Genomic DNA, 16,154 nt, shown 5'->3' with positions numbered 1-16,154 from the left:
GAAACGAGGAGGCAGTGGAACCAGAATTGGATTTGAAATTTTGTCTTTTCCCCTTTCAACTTGCTGTGTGATCTTGGGCAAGTCACTTAACCTCTCTGAGCCTCCAGTTCCTTGTTTATAAAAAGCTCGTGGGGGAATGAGCTAATAATTGTACAGTTGACCCTTAAATAACAATTTTGAACTGTACAGGTTCACTTATATGTAGATTTTAAAAAATAAATACAGTCAACCCTTAGTATGTTCCTGGTTCAAATTTGTGAGTTCACCCAACTGTGGATCAAATACAGTATTTCTGCATTCCTAACCACTGTTTCCCAGCTTTGTTTCCCAACATTGGATCAGAAATACTGTTTTCAACCTGTGGTTGGTTTAATTTGTGTATTCAAAGGGCCCACTGTAGGCTAAAATTTATATGCGGATTTTAAACTGCTAGAGGGGGTATTGATACCCCACCCTGAGTTGTTCAAGGGTCAACTGTACCTACTTCATATGAAGGGCACGTGTATTAAAAGGAGATGATATTTGTGGGTTTTGGCAGGTTACCTCACTTGGTTAGAGCATAGTCCTGATGTGCCAACGTTGTGGATTTGATCCCCAGTCAGGTCACATACAGGAATCAACCAGTGAATGCATGAGTGGGTGGAGTAGCAGATCAATGTTTCTCTCCCTTCTTTCCTATCTCTCTCAAATCAATCTATATATATAAAAGCCTAAGCGACTGTTAACAAACAGTCATTCCACACATTGACTATCAGGGGGCAGATGCTCAATGCAGGAGCTGCCCCTTTGTGGTCAGTGCACTTCCACAACCTACCTCCCATGGCCAGCCAACATCCTGTGGTCCTTCCCCCTGGCTGGCTGGCTCCAGTGGCCTCAATAGGGACTGGGAGAGATGGCTCTGAAAGGCCCCGATCACCAGCCAGGCCAAGGGACCCCACCCGTGCATGAACTCATGCATCAGGCCTCTAGGAAATAAATAAAAAAGAAAAGAATATGATGCTTTTAATGCACCTGACTACAGAATTAGTGCTCAGTAATTGTTAGCTTTTATCATTATTGCAATTGTTAGGTTGTACCATAAGCAATTTTCATTTTTAAAAATATATATTTTATTGATTTTGTACAGAGAGGAAGGGAGAGAGATAGAGTTAGAAACATGGATGAGAGAGAGTCATCGATCAGCTGCCTCTTGCACACCCCCTACTGGGGATATGCCCGCAACCAAGGTATATGCCCTTGACTGGAATTGAGCCCGGGACCTTTCAGTTCCCAAGCCGACGCTCTATCCATTGAGCCAAACCGGTTTTGGCAGCAATTTTCATTTTTATGGTGTAACCTTATATTATCATTTGATTTTGTTCCTCCCTGAAAAGACCATAAAGGGTGACCTCTGTTTAAAGTAACTTATTTCAGCCATTTGACAGCGTTGGTGGCTATCAATCCCAAATTTGTGATAAATGGATTATGTCTTCAATTAGTGCTGGGGGATTTTCTGTCTGAATCTTTTGAAGGTTATAGTCTTGAGGCTAGGAATAAATGGTGGGAGTAATTTTCCTTTTCTTTTTCTGTCCTTCAGTCCCAGCATTAACATCATCAGACAAAACTAGGGTACAAACATCCTTTGAAGCATATTGAAGAAGTGGTATTATAATCGTTTGCACATGTTAAGGGGCTGATGTGAATGTCCAAAGTTCTCAAATTGCTAAATGAGATAAACCCTGGAGGTCATTTTCAGTCCATTAAGATGAATCAAGTGTTTATAATGATTCTTTTAAAAAATTAGCTTAAGTGGCTGTCCCCCTCCACTCTTTTAGCTATCTAATAGTTTCCCAATCTGGCAAGTGAAAGAAGGATCTGGCATCAGATTTTAGATAGTATCTTTCACCACCAAGAGGTAGAAAAGTCTCACCAGGTGAATAAATGAAAAGATTGTTGTTTTGTCCAGGCATCCAGAGAGGCAGAGCTGAAACTGATACCTTGTTCGTTTTTAGAAAGGAATCTGCAACTGGGAAAGTTTTGATACAGCCAAGTGAACATTGCTCCTAATGGGAGGGATCAATTCAGGACTCTTGCCTTGATTTTTGATAAACTTTCAAAGGAGGACAGATTATTTGAAGGGTGGAGCATAATATCATACAGCAGCTAGCTACCAGTGGAATGAGTCACCATAACTGAAAGTCACATGGGAGCCATCTCACATACCTCATCCAGATCTGCTCCGAGGGCTTTAGTTCATTACCAAGAAGTGTGCTTGACTTGGCGATCACTGACAATGTGGATTCCTACTTTATTCATGCCAATCTAATATTATTTACCTTGAACTTTGAAAGATATTTTTTAAAATGATTCTATCTCCCCCCCCCCCATCTCTTTTTTAAGTCCTTTTATTATTCCTATGCCCAAAACATAAGATTCAGATTTAGATACTAAAGTATTTTTTCAATTAAAAATTCCATTATAATAAAAATATTTGTGTAATAAAACTTCTCAGCCCTCTCCCTGGAACAATATCTAATGTAATAAGAGAACTGAGATTTTCCATGATGATTCTAATTTATGGCATTTGAATGCACATTTTCCCTCTGGTTTCTTCAAGGGCAAATGCAGCTTCTAAATAAGAATTATCAAGGATCCTTGGGTCAGGGTGGCTCCTTCAGGGCTATACAAGAGGTCTTGGGATAATATTGTTTTGTTCAACATCTTTTTGTTATAATATTGATAGGATGCCATAGGAACTCAACTCTTTTATATCAATTAGCTTGTGGTAAAACTAGCTTCGTTATACATCACTGTCACTTCAAAAGTCATAGAACCTACTGATGGCATTAAGTGAGGACTTAGTGTGTAAAACTTGTGCTTAATAAAATTGTGAGCTTGGTGAAATTTGCATTTGGACCTTTCCTGCCACCATTACCAGGATCCTGGAGCGGGCTTTCCACTTCACAGGCTGAGAAACTTCATTTCCTCAGCACACAGTCACCTCTCAAGGGCCACTTCCTTCCTTTGCCATGAAAACTATAAAAGTGAAATATTATAGAAAGCCTTCTGTTGGCCTCACTGATGTGTTCCATCCCTGTTGGCAGCAACTGTATGGAATTCCAAATGATAAGTAGGCTTCTTGGCTAGGAATTAGTTGTGAAAATTTACCCCTCTAAGAATAGCAGGAGGCCCCACTGAGGGTAAGCATAGTTTTGCTGGTAGGACAGAAGTTCTCAATGTCCATGGAGCTAAATCACCCTTTCTTATCTCCCAGCCAGAATTTTCTAACAGACATTTATTTTTATTTTCTTCCAGGGCTGACCAACTAACTCCCTTTTCAGAGGGTTGTCTTGTCCAGGCTTAAGAGCTGTTCAGTCTCTATAAAGTGATTTTCTTTCATCGTTGCTATTCATGAATTCTTGATTTGTTAGCTACCTCTCACATGGCATCCTTTATGTCCTGGTTTTGGGAGTATCTCATATTTGTCCTCATGTTCACTTGGAAGCAGCCCTGTGAAATGGAAGTGTAGAGCAGTGTTTCCCAACCTTCTCTCATGATGAGAATCACCTGGTGGAGTTGTTAAAACACAGATTCCTGAATCCCAACTAAGAAGTGCTAAACTAGAATTTTTGAGAACATATAGGTAAAATTGCATACCTAACTTAGTGCTCTGTATATAAAATCTGTCTTAGAGCACTAGTTAAGTATACAATTTTACCTATATGTTCCCAAAAATTCTAGTTTAGCACTTCTTAGTTGGGATTCAGGAATCTGTGTTTTAACAACTCCACCAGGTGATTCTCATCATGAGAGAAGGTTGGGAAACACTGGTGTAGAGTAGGGGTGTCGAACTCAATCAGAGAAGGGGCCAAAATCTAAAATCCAGCCTAAATCGCGGGCCGAATGGTTTACTAGTCATAAACTGACAATGTCATAAACTGACAGCGGAGTGCAGTGATGACAGCGCGGTGCGGGCCACATTGCAAGGCCTGGCAGGCTGGATTTGGCCCGCGGGCCTTGTGTTTGACACATGTGGTGTAGAGCCTTAGGATGGAAAATAGAGTCAGCTGTGACCAATTTTCCCCTTCGTGGCCATCAGCACGTATATAAAAGGAAATGCTGTCTTCAACTTAAGTCAGAAACTATTGCAAAACAGGAAACTCCTTGGAGCTCTGATTAAAAGCAACTCCATTTTTAATAATTCCAACTCTGTCACCCTGGGAGATATTTTCCTGAGGAACCCTTTAATCTTATTATTCTGAATCATAATAACTAGATTTATGATTTATGTCTGTATGTTATCTTTAAGTTAGCTTTCTGTGGTTTCACAAAACTTATCTACTTTTCAGAATAAGAGTGTGGTATACTCAGTGCATATATCAACCATTAAAATTTCTATGGGTATGTAAGATAATAAAAATGGTCAAACAGTACAGAAAGATGTTTAATGAAAAATTTATCTTTGACCCTGAGGCCCTCTTTCTTTACTTCCCTTCCTCAGATGTGACCAGGATGACTAAGCAATCCTTTTTACCTTGATCTTGATGGCATACTGCATCTGCTTGGAATGGAATTTTGATAATATTATTGTGTTTTCCATAGAATTGCTTTTAGACAGGTAACATTTTAGTATGGTAGGATTTCTAGGTAAATGTCCTAATGTTTATACATTTAAAACATGGAAAATTGTCTTTTATCTATAACAGGGTTTCTTAATGGTGATACCACTGACATTTGGCCTAGGATAATTCTTGTTATAGGGGGAAGGGAAGGCTGTGCAGTGCTTTGTGGGATATTTAGCAGCATCTTTTGCATCTACCCACTCAATGCCAGTAGCAAGTTCCTTCAAGTTATGACAGCTGAAAGTGTTCTTAGACAATTCCAAAGGTCCCCCAGGGTTGGTGGGTGGAGAAAATCACCCCACGTCGAGATGACTTATGTATACCATTGAATAACTTTCCATTTTTTACGCATCTGGCCATGCTAATGTTTTATTACATAAGTGTATTTCTGTGTGTTTGCTGTAGCAATGCCTATTTTTATTTCCTAACCTTAGGAAATTGCTCCAGAAACTCGTCGTTCAAAAGAGGTGCCCCTGAATGAGAGGATTTGTCTGCAAGTGGGGTCCCAGTGTAGCGCCAATGAAAGTGACAATCCTAGCATTTTGGTGGAAAAGTGCATCTCACCCCCTGAAGGTAACAACTTGAAAGCAGTTTCTCTTGGTATATAGAGAATAATCCAAATTATCCATATGCTTATGTTCAGTGTCCATTAATTCATTCAGTTACAAACATTTGCTGAATGTAATAAGTTACAAGCACTTGGACTAGGTGTTAGCAACGCTATGATCAATATGAGGATGTCCCTGCCTTCAAGGTGCTCACCAACACCTTGAATAACAATGCTCAAAGAGTTATGTAGCACTTAATAATTTGGAAAATCACACACACACACACACACACACACACACACACTTTTCTTTTTTAAATATATTTTTATTGATTTCAGAGAGGAAGGGAAAGGGAGAGAGATAGAAACATGAATGATGAGAGAGAATCATTGATTGGCTGTCTCTTGCACACCCAACTCTGGAGATTGAGCCCATAATCCAGGCATGTGCCCTTGACAAGAATCAAACCTGGGACCCTTCAGTCTGAAGGTCAACACTCTATCCAATGAGCCAAACCAGCTAGGGCTACACACACACACACACACACACACACACACACACTTTTCATCAAGCCTCATAAGCTTATCTTGTGAAGTAAGCAAGGCACATATTATCCTTTTCATTTTATGAAGGAACTGAGTGAGTTGCTGTAGGTCTTGAGATTCCAGATCCAGTGCTTTAAAAAACACACAAAACATGTACTATCTTGTTCATTATAGAGAGATTAATTTGATACACATGATGTATTTGGGCAAAGATGTTAGAAAGGCAAACTGCTAGCAAGGCTCCAATTCAACATTAGCCCTAGAAAAAGCTGTCAAGTAGTCATATTGTCCCCCACCTGCCTTTGCACCCACCATCCAATATCCTTTTGGCTTTTATGTTGCAGGCAGGGAGTGCATACTAGTATATACTGCTTAAGAGCAGAGCTACCAGAGCTAAAATGCCCAAGTTTACTACTTAGTTCTGCCTGTTTCTGTGACCATAGGCAGATCACTTGGCCCTTCCTTCATTAAGTTTCCTCATCTGTAAAATGGAGATGATGATAGTACCTACTTACCATGACTGTTGAAAGGATTACCTAACTCAGTATATGTGAGGCACATAGAATAGTGCCTGGCGAAGAGTAAATGCTCTGTATGTATTACCTGTTGCTGTTACGTTGCCCCTTGTCTGTGCAGGGTGCAACTACTACCTCCAAACATTAGCACTGCATGGCATTTCTCCAGACCAGCAGTCACCAACTTTTCAGACCTCCAGACCATGCTGTCTACCTGCCTTGCACTGATGAAAATTATATGAAATAGCCCTAGCTATTGACTCAATGCATAGAACATTGGCCTGCGGACTGAAAGGTCCAGGGTTTGATTCTGGTCAAAGGTATATACCTCAGTTGTAGGCTCTGGCCCTGGCCCTGGTCCAGGTGCATGTGGGAGGCAGCTAATTGATGTGTCTCTCACATCAATATTTCTCTCTGTCTCCCCCCTCCCTTGCACTCTAAAAATCAATGGGAAAATATCCTTGGGTTAGGATTGACAAAAGAATAAGTATATGAAATCCTATATAATAAAGAGGTAATATGCAAATTGACCCCCATACTCTCATAAGATGGCTGCCTAAGACCAGGTCAGCAGGGGGACTAGTGAGGTATGACCAAACAACTGAACAGCAGGCTGTGTGGGGCAATCAGGCCAGTGGGGAGGCAGTTGGGGGCAACCAGGCCAGCAGGGGGGGGGGGTAGTAAGAAGCAACCAGGCTGGCAGGGGGTTAGTTATGAGTGACCAGGTCAGCGGGGGCAGTGCAGTTGGGGGTGACCAGGCTGGCAGCGGGGCTGTTGGGGACAATTAGGCTGGCAGGGGGGGAAGTGAGGGGGACTGGGTCGGTGGTGGGGCAGTTGGGGGTAACCAGGTTGGCAGGGGGGTCTGTTAGGGGTGACCAGGTGGGCAGGGGGGGGCAGTTGGGGGAGACCAGTCTGGCAGGGGGGCCAGTAAGGGGGAACAGGCGGGGGGGGGCAGTTAGGAATGACCAGGTTGGCAGGGAGGGGACAGTTAAGGGTGATCAGGCAGGCAGGCAGCTGAGTGATTAGGAGCCAGTGGTCCAGGATTGTGAGAGGGATGTCCGACTGCCGTTTTAAGCTTGATCCCCAGGATCTGGCCTAAACTGACAGTCAGACACTCCACAAAGGGTCCTGGATTGGAGAGGGTGCAGGCTGGGCTGAGGGGACCCCCCTACCCCTGTGCACGAATTTCATGCACTGGGTATCTAGTAATATTTATAAAATTAAAAAGTTTGGTACTGCTAGGAGGCTGGGAGCATGGTTTTTAAAACAACTTACTTTCCCTATTCTCATTTCTTTAGGAGTTTAATAAATAATCTGAAAAAAAAACCACTTTAAATTGTATTTTGACAGGAAAATGGTTGATGGCTTAGTATAGTACTACTTTAAGAATCCCTGAGGGATAAGAGGTTTGCATTTTAAACAGAGGTATTTAATATAAAGACTTGATGCTTCAACTAAAAAAAAAAAATGTTAACAGTAGAAATCTCAGATCATAAAGATTTTAAGGCTCTTAAAGTCATAACACACAATAGGGAGATACTAAGAATTATGTTATGCATACCTTTCCCTGAATTAGTTCAAGGAGAATGTTTAGTGTTTAAAACAATATGTGTCAGTATTAATCAAAAGATAAGAAGGTAAATTATAACCCAGTAAACTTTTTTTTTGTAAATCCTCACCCAAGGATATTTTTCATTTGACTTTTAAAGAGAGTGTAAGGCAGGGAGGGAATGGGAGATAGAGATAGAGATAGACATAGAGATAGAGATAGAGAGAGAGAGAGAGAGAGAGAGAGAGAGAGAGAGATTGATTTGAGAGAGACACATCTTTGGTTGCCTCCTGGGGTACTTTAACCAGCCAGGGCTAAACTTGTGTGTTTTTTAAAAATATATATATTTTTATTGATTTCAAAGAGGAAGAGAGAGTAGAAGAGAGAATCATTCCTGGCCAGGAATCAAACCATCACCTCCTGGTTCACAGGTCAGTGCTCAACCACTGAGCAATGCTGGCTGAGCTAAACTTATTTATTTTTAAAGATAGATAGTGCTCACTTTGGCAGCACGTGTACTAAAATTGCAATGATACAGAGAAGATTAACATGGCTTCTGCACAAGGATGACACACAAATTCATGACAATAAAAATATTCTAATGATGCTGCTAAGATAAATATATTTTTAATACTCCTTTTTTGGAATTTATCTTGAGAATAGATAACATATTCCTTTGAATAATTTCAGAGAAACTCAGTATTATTTTTTAAAAATGAAACTATTTATAAGAACTAAACAAATTTAATTTTGGATTCAAGTGTGGTAAATAAGTTATATGAAATTAAGCAATTTTGTGCAAAAAGTAAAGAATGTAGATAGGTTGTTTATATTTTCACATTAATTTAGGAATTCTGTAGTCATTTCTTATTATGAAAATATTATGTGACCTTTCCACTCTCCAGTTAGGGATATAAGAGGGCCCCTCAATAATAATAAAGGTATTTTCTTAGTATCGGGAGGTAAGAAAGTTGTAAGCATTTTGGATTTGGGTAAAGCAGCATGCTTCACCCCCACCATTCCCATGACCCATTTTTTTTACATGTGGACGTCTGCTGTTCTGGCACCATTTGTTGAAAAGATATCTTTTGTTTATTGGCTAGTCTGGAAAAGAAAAGAAAAGAAAAGAAAAGTCCTTACAAGGAAAGAAAGGTCCTAAACTCTTGGCTGGGTATTCTAGGCGATCCTGAGTCAGCTGTGACTGAGCTACAATGTGTTTGGCACAACCTGAGCTACATGAAGTGCACTTGGCTCCCAGGAAGGAACACAAGTCCTGACACTAACTATACTCTCTACTACTGGTAAGTATGGACAGGAGACTTATAAGAGAAGGACTGATTGTGATGGTGTTGGGAGCCTTTGGATCTAACTTAGTATTAAAAACAACAAAAAAACAACAGCAACTAATTCTTTTCGGCACACCCCAGGAGATGGGCAGTTTGCTTTACTGAAAAATGCATTTGATTTTGGTGGCTACTTTGAAAAAACTTTAAAAAAATAATTATAGATCCACAGGATGTTGCAAAAATGCACAAAGAGATCCTGCATTTCCTTCACCCAGCTTCTCCCAATGGTAACATCCTGTATAACTAGAGTACGAAATCAAAACCAGAAAATTGGCATCGGTACAAGTCCACTGGACTCATTCAATATTTACCAGTATTAAATGCACTCATGTGAGTGTTCCAGGGGTCCTCAAACTTTTTAAAGTGGGGGCCAGATCACGGTCCCTCAGAGAGCTGGAGGGCCGGACTATATGAACTACTAATTCCTACTGTAACACCTCGGCTGCGCTCACTGCCCAAAAAACCTGGCGGGCCGGATCAGACTCCTCTGCGGGCCGCATGTGGCCCGCGGGCCGTAGTTTGAAGACCCCTGGAAAACCTATGCAATTTTATCACATGTATTGATATAGAACGGTTCCATTACCACAAGGATTCCTTAAGTTTCCCTTTTATAGCCATATCCACCTCCCTTCTGCATCCCCTCCCCCTCTACGCCTTTCCCTCAAGTTTCTAACCTCTGTTCATCTCTATAATTTTGTCATTTTAAGAATGTTACTGGAATGGAATCATACAACATATAACTGTTAGAGGCTTTTAAAAAAAAACACCTAGGCATGGTATCCAAGTTGTTGTGTGTTGTGTGTATTAATAATTCATTTATTCCTTTTTATTGTTGAATAGTAGTGCATGATATGGTTGTACCAGTTGGTTTAAGCATTAATTTACTGGAGGATATCTTGGTTGTTTCTAATTTTTTGGTTATGAATGAAGCTCCTGTGAATATAACATGTCATTCTCTGGAATAAATGCCCAAGAATACAGTTGTTAGGTCCTACAGTAATTGCATATTTAGATTTATAACTATCTGCCAAACTATTTTCTAGAGTATCTGTACTATTTTTCATTCCCACCAGCAATGTATGAGTCTTTGGTGTCTAACTTTAAAAGGGAAAATTATATCATGCCCAGGATTACAAATAATTTAGCTCCCCAAAAAATAACTTATATTTGATATTTATGACTACAGCTACAAAATCTGTTAAATTTCTAAATTCATATTTAATAATTTTCTTTCCCTTAAAAGTTAGAATTATTAGCAACAGGACGAGAAAGAAAGGACCAGGTTAATCAATTTAATTCAATAAGACTTTAATTAGCACACATTGCAGGTAAAGCACTGAATGGGCAGCTGAGATAAGATACATGCCTCTTTGCTCCTATAGCTTAAACTCTTCTTTGTTCTTATCTTAGCTCATTACTTCCTCTCCACAAAGCCTTTCTTGACCTCTGAAGTCTAGCTTTATGTGCCCCATCATAGTTGTATCCCATGGTACCTTGCACTTTCCCATGTCATAGTACTCAGCACATTGTGTTGTAGTTTCCTGTTTACTTAGTGGTAGCCCTCCCCAGACTGCGGTCTCCCTTGAGAAGCAAGGACTGTGTCTTGTGCCTGACACATGGTAGGTGCATGCTCCATATATAAGTTTGAATGTTTGGTAGGAACTAAAGCGAGAGAACATTCGGAACTGGGGGGAGAGTTTAGGAGGGATAAACAACTTAGGAACATTATGGTTCAGGGCTAAAAAGAGGAGGATTGAGTAGATTTGATTCCCTAAAGAATTGCTAGTGAAAGGGCCATAGAACTAAGTCTTAAAAGGAATAGCCTGGCTCTGTTGATGTTGCAGTGAAGTCTGGAGAGAGCTGTTATTACAGGCTTTTAAGAGCTCTCAAGAGTTGGTAACATCCTTTGTTTATTTCGCTATTAACTTCTCTTGCTTTCCCTGGAATCAGTATTGGTATAATCACAGGGAAGATCTTTAAAGAATCTGTGTCTATAGAGGGGTCAGGGAAAGGAATGGGAGCTGCCTTAAAACTATGTTATTCCATAGCAAGACTATCCAGCAAAGTAACCCAGATATAGGAATTGGGGTGACACCGGAGGTAGATGGTGATGTAGTCCTTGGATTTCTTACAAGAAAAATAGGGAAGTGTCTTGGGCAATATACTAGCACAACCACTTCTTAAAGCAAATTGTGAAATGATTGCCCTCCTGGGTGAAAAAATTACAAAAGACTGGAACAACCAATCTTCTTCCAGGTTGATGCATTGTCCTGCCAAAGCTGATAACAGACGGTGCTTGGGTTGCCTTTCAGCCTGCAAACCACAATCTACCATCATTGGATGTGGCTCAAGAAGTCATCCCAAGAGAGTGATGGTTCCTTGCACCCAATGGGGCAGGGATTAGGGATGGCACTTCTTGTCATACACATTCCTGGAGTTGGTCATTAGCATGGACTCTTGTTATAATAAAGACCTGCACTGTCCAACACAGGAGCCACTAGCCTCATGCGATTATTTGCATTTTAATTTAAGTAAAATTAAAGCAAATTAAAATGTCATTGTTTAGTCTTACTAGCCAATTTCACACGTGGCTAGTGGTTCCTGTATTAGATAGTTCAGATATCAAACATTTCCATAACTCCAGAAAATTTTGTTGGCCATTGCTGATACAGATTCTATATCTTCTACCCTCACCATTCCATAACTTATTCTTTTCTGGAGCCACCCTCCCTGGGTTCAAATCTTGGCTCTCTTTCTAACTAGCAAGTGTAATTTGGGGCAAGTGCCTTCTTTCTGAGCCTCAGTTTTGTAAACTGTAAAATGGAAATAGTAATATTAGTACTACTTCTTAAGGTTGTTGTGAGGGTCGCTATTGTATGAAAAGTGTTTAGAGCCATGTCTAACCCCTAACATGTATAGATTAAGCACTCCATATATGATAGCTATATTGTATTTTATTATTCAACCCACTCCCTTGCAGATGTAGCCAGTACACATTGCTGGCCTCTTCCCCCATCTTGAAGGAATAGCACCTACTTCCTCCTCTTCTGCTCTCCCCTAGAGAGATTCTTCCAATCAGAATCACAAAAGAAAGAAACATATGGCTTATTCCTTACCAAGCATTTGAAATTGATTTAGGTATCAGTTTAAATCATGTAAAACTCTCAGACTGTTTCTCTAATCCCCAATCAAAAAATGTAGTGTCATTTTGAAGCCCCAGGGCTGTCACTTGTGACTCTGGAGAGAGAGTCTGGCATTGAAGGAGCCTGACCTTAATTGCTCCAGACTAGCCATGTCAGTGAATTTTAGGGAATTTCTTACCACATTAATCATCTCCAGAGTTGAGGAAATAGTCTTTCATTTGTCCATTCCCTTCGTATGTTTGCAGTGCAAGTCTGTGGAGGATTTCAGTGTGTGAATTTTAAAGATTTTAAAAAATATGTTTTTATTGATTTCAGAGAAAGGAAGGGAGAGGGTGAGAGAGACAGAAATATCAATGAGAAACAAACATTGATCACTTCCTTCATGCCCCCTACCAGGGACCGGACTGTAACCTCCTGGTGCATGGGATGATGCTCAACAACTGAGCCACACAGGCTGGCCAATGTGTGAATTTTTAACATGAAGCAGCTAATGCCTTCTGTCTTAGTTATCATATAATCTTTCACAGGAAGCCCCCCAAAATTGTCTATTAAAAAACAATATTGCCCAGCCAGTGTGGCTCAGTGGTTGAGCATTTACCCATGAACCAAGAGGTCACTGAGTCAATTCCCAGTTGGGGCACATGCCGGGTTTCGAGTTCAATTCCCAGTAGGGGGAGTGTAGGAGGCAGCCAATCAATGTTTTTATTGATGTTTCTATCTGTCCTTCTCCCTTCCTCTCTCTATAAAATCAACAAAAACATTATTTCTCTTTTTCTTATTTTTTCTAAATTACAACAAAAAAATAAATTTTATATATGGGGTCCATGAGAATATGTGAAATACTCAGGGTACAAAACTGAAAAAGGAATCTCAAAGATTACCCATTAGAAGAGTTCCTTTCATTATTTGAAACAAACAAAAAAATAACTTTCTACATAGTTTTCTTTAGTCATGTAACAAAAATGTCATTAGTATCTTGGTTTCTGTTTCTGGCTGTCTGTGGAAAACACTCCAGGGCTGTCTGTTCTAAAAACTAACCAAGGCAGTGAGTTTTTAAAAGACTGTTTTCATTCATGAACCACTGGGGCCTACAATTAGGAGCAAAGCCTTATATACTATTTCTTAAGGGTCAAGAGCATTTTTTATATTGAAGCATTTCTTTGCACAGCCTTTGAAGGATTAAAAATATTAGATCTGAACTTTTCTTTTTTTAAGACCTTATTTTCTTGGAGCAGTTTTAGGTTTACAACAAAATTAAGAGGAAGATACAGAAATTTCCCACATAACCTCTGCCCCTACACATGCACAGACTCCTCTATTATCAACATCCCTGACCAGAGTGGTACATTTGTTACCAATGGTGAACCTACTTTGACACATCATCACCCAAAGTTCATAGTTTATTTTGGGAGTCACTTTTTAAAAAAAAATTCTTTATTGATTATGGTATCACATAATTGTCCTTATCCCCCCATTCCCATCCCAAACCCCTCTCCACGTATGCCCACCCCTTGTTGTCCATGACCACTGGTTAGGCTTATATGCATGCACACAAGTCCTTTGGTTGATCTCTCCCCTTTGCCCCACCCCCTTCCCCTACTTTCAATCTGAGGTTTGACATTCTGATCGCTGCTTCTCTGTCTCGAGGTCTGTTTCTGCTCATCAATTTATGTTGTTCATTATTCCCCCTAGATGCGTTAGATCATGTGATACTAGGAATTCCCTTATAAGAACCAGAACTGAGACAAGCCATAATGGTTATGCTGAGAGGCAAATGATCAGTCTGTAGTGAGTTCCTTTCTGGGCCAACAGTTCTTTGTAGAGGGCTGCCTGGGAAGGCACATGGGCAATTTTTATTTTAAAATTTTCCTAAATAAATAAATAATTGCCCATGTGCCTTCCCAGGCGGCCCTCTACAGTTCTTTTGAATACCAATTTCAATGTCAAACAGTTCCTTATGTGTACATGTCAGCCATGGTATTTCAGATCTGGTTGGTGGACAAATGGTGTTGATGCAGGTCCAACCATCTTTGGTTTGGTCCTGGGCATCCTTCAGCGACACACAGCTGCTGTCTGCTAGTATGGCAAGGCTTGTCAGGGTCTTCCATCTCTGGACTGTTTCTCTTCTGTCTTCATGGAACACTCCTGTCAATTCCTCTCTGTTGCAGTAATCCACATGGTCTCGGAGTTGTTTTCTGAAAATATACAAACATATTCTCAACCAAAAGTTAATAAAGGGATATTTTCTATAAATTTGACTTGGGATCCTTTTTCTTTCTTTCTTTCTTTCTTTCTTTCTTTCTTTCTTTCTTTCTTTCTTTCTTTCTTTCTTCCTTTCCTTTCCTTTCCTTTCCTTCCCTTCCCTTCCCTTCCCTTCCCTTCCCTTCCCTTCCCTTCCCTTCCCTTCCCTTCCCTTCCCTTCCCTTCCCTTCCCTTCCCTTCCCTTCCCTTCCCTTCCCTTCCCTTCCCTTCCCTTCCCTTCCCTTCCCTTCCCTTCCCTTCCCTCCCCTCCCCTCCCCTCCCCTTCCCTTCCCTTCCCTTCCCTTTCCCTTCCCTTTCCCTTCCCTTTCCCTTCCCTTTCCCTTCCCTTTCCCTTCCCCTTCCCCTTCCCCTTCCCTTCCCTTTCCCTTTCCCTTTCCCTTTCCCTTTCCCTTTCCCTTTCCCTTTCCCTTTCCCTTTCCCTTTCCCTTTCCCTTTCCCTTTCCCTTTCCCTTTCCCTTTCCCTTTCCTTTCCTTTCCTTTCCTTTCCTTTCCTTTCCTTTCCTTTCCTTTCCTTTCCCTTTCTTTTCTTTTTTTTCTTTCCCCAAATGATTTTCCTCTGGCTTGTTTTGACACCCTGTAGGTTTTTCACGGGTATCTTGCTGTGAGCATTTCAAATGAAAGTTAATTTTCTAAAGTACAAATTTTCTAGATGTAATTTACTTGCAGGATATTTTTCCTTACATGTTATTTTTCCACTATCTATCACCCCCTTTTTTAATTTAAATATTAGGAGACTTTTGGAAATTTTATAATGTAGTCTTGATAGCTTTTACATTTTAGTTATTTGCTCTAAAATATGACTGCTTTACGTTCATTACATGTTATGCAATTTTACCATGAGATGAGCTGCCAATAAGAATTTTGTTAACACTTTAGGAACAGCTTTTTGTATAGTATAATCAATTTTTCTAGAATATTTGCTTATTTCAATTAACCAATTTAATTATCTCTGAGAAATTGACAACTTTTCAACTATCAAACTCGACACTCCATCAACAATCTTATTTTACCCTGTGTGTATTAGTGGAAAGGATTATTTGCCTTCTTGAGTAGGCCCTGAGCATTCCTGGTACTAGGCTGTCTTAGGGGTCACTCTTGCTGTTATATATGTTATGTGTTTGGATGCATGTACAATAACATGCATCCATGATTATAGTATTATGCAGAGTATTTTCCTTGCCCTAAAATTCTTTATTCTCTGCCTTTTCATCTCTTCCCCCAACCTCTGACAAACACTGATCTTTTTATAGTCTCCATAGTTTTGCCTTTTCCCAGAATGCCATATAGTTAGAGTCATACAGTATCTAGTCTTTTCAGACTGGCTTCTTTTACTTAGTAATATGAATTTAAGGTTCTTCCATGTCTTTTCATGGCTTGATAGCTCATTTCTTTTTAGGGCTAAATAATGTTTCATTTTCTGTGTGTACCACAGTTTATCCATTCACCTACTGAAGGACATTTTGGTTGCTTTCAAACTCTAAAAATGAATGTTATATGCAGAATTTGTGTAGATATAACTTTTCATGTTTTTATTGATTTCAGAGAGATGAAGGGAGAGGAAGAGAGAGATAGAAACATCAATAAGAAACATTGATCATTGCCTCCTGCAGGCCTCTACCAGGGATCAAGCCTGCTACCTTGACAT

The 16,154-nt window shown here is 40.1% G+C and overlaps 1 protein-coding gene across 2 annotated transcripts in view; it reads left to right on the top strand.

Moving 5' to 3' along the window:
- IL13RA1 (interleukin 13 receptor subunit alpha 1) overlaps nt 1-16,154 on the top strand; it is a 68,906-nt gene that overhangs the window by 13,447 nt on the left and 39,305 nt on the right. For both annotated transcript variants that reach the window (XM_084870395.1, XM_084870396.1), the window contains exons 3-4: nt 5,036-5,174; nt 8,939-9,059. In XM_084870395.1, the coding sequence (XP_084726521.1) occupies nt 5,036-5,174; nt 8,939-9,059 (260 nt within the window). The remainder of the gene's footprint in view (nt 1-5,035; nt 5,175-8,938; nt 9,060-16,154) is intronic.

The sequence above is a fragment of the Pipistrellus hanaki genome, assembly GCF_964339955.1.
Source record: "Pipistrellus hanaki genome assembly, chromosome: X".
NCBI classification, from domain to species: domain Eukaryota; kingdom Metazoa; phylum Chordata; class Mammalia; order Chiroptera; family Vespertilionidae; genus Pipistrellus; species Pipistrellus hanaki.
Note: the sequence above shows the minus strand (reverse complement) of the source record. Positions and strands in the feature narration are given on the sequence as shown.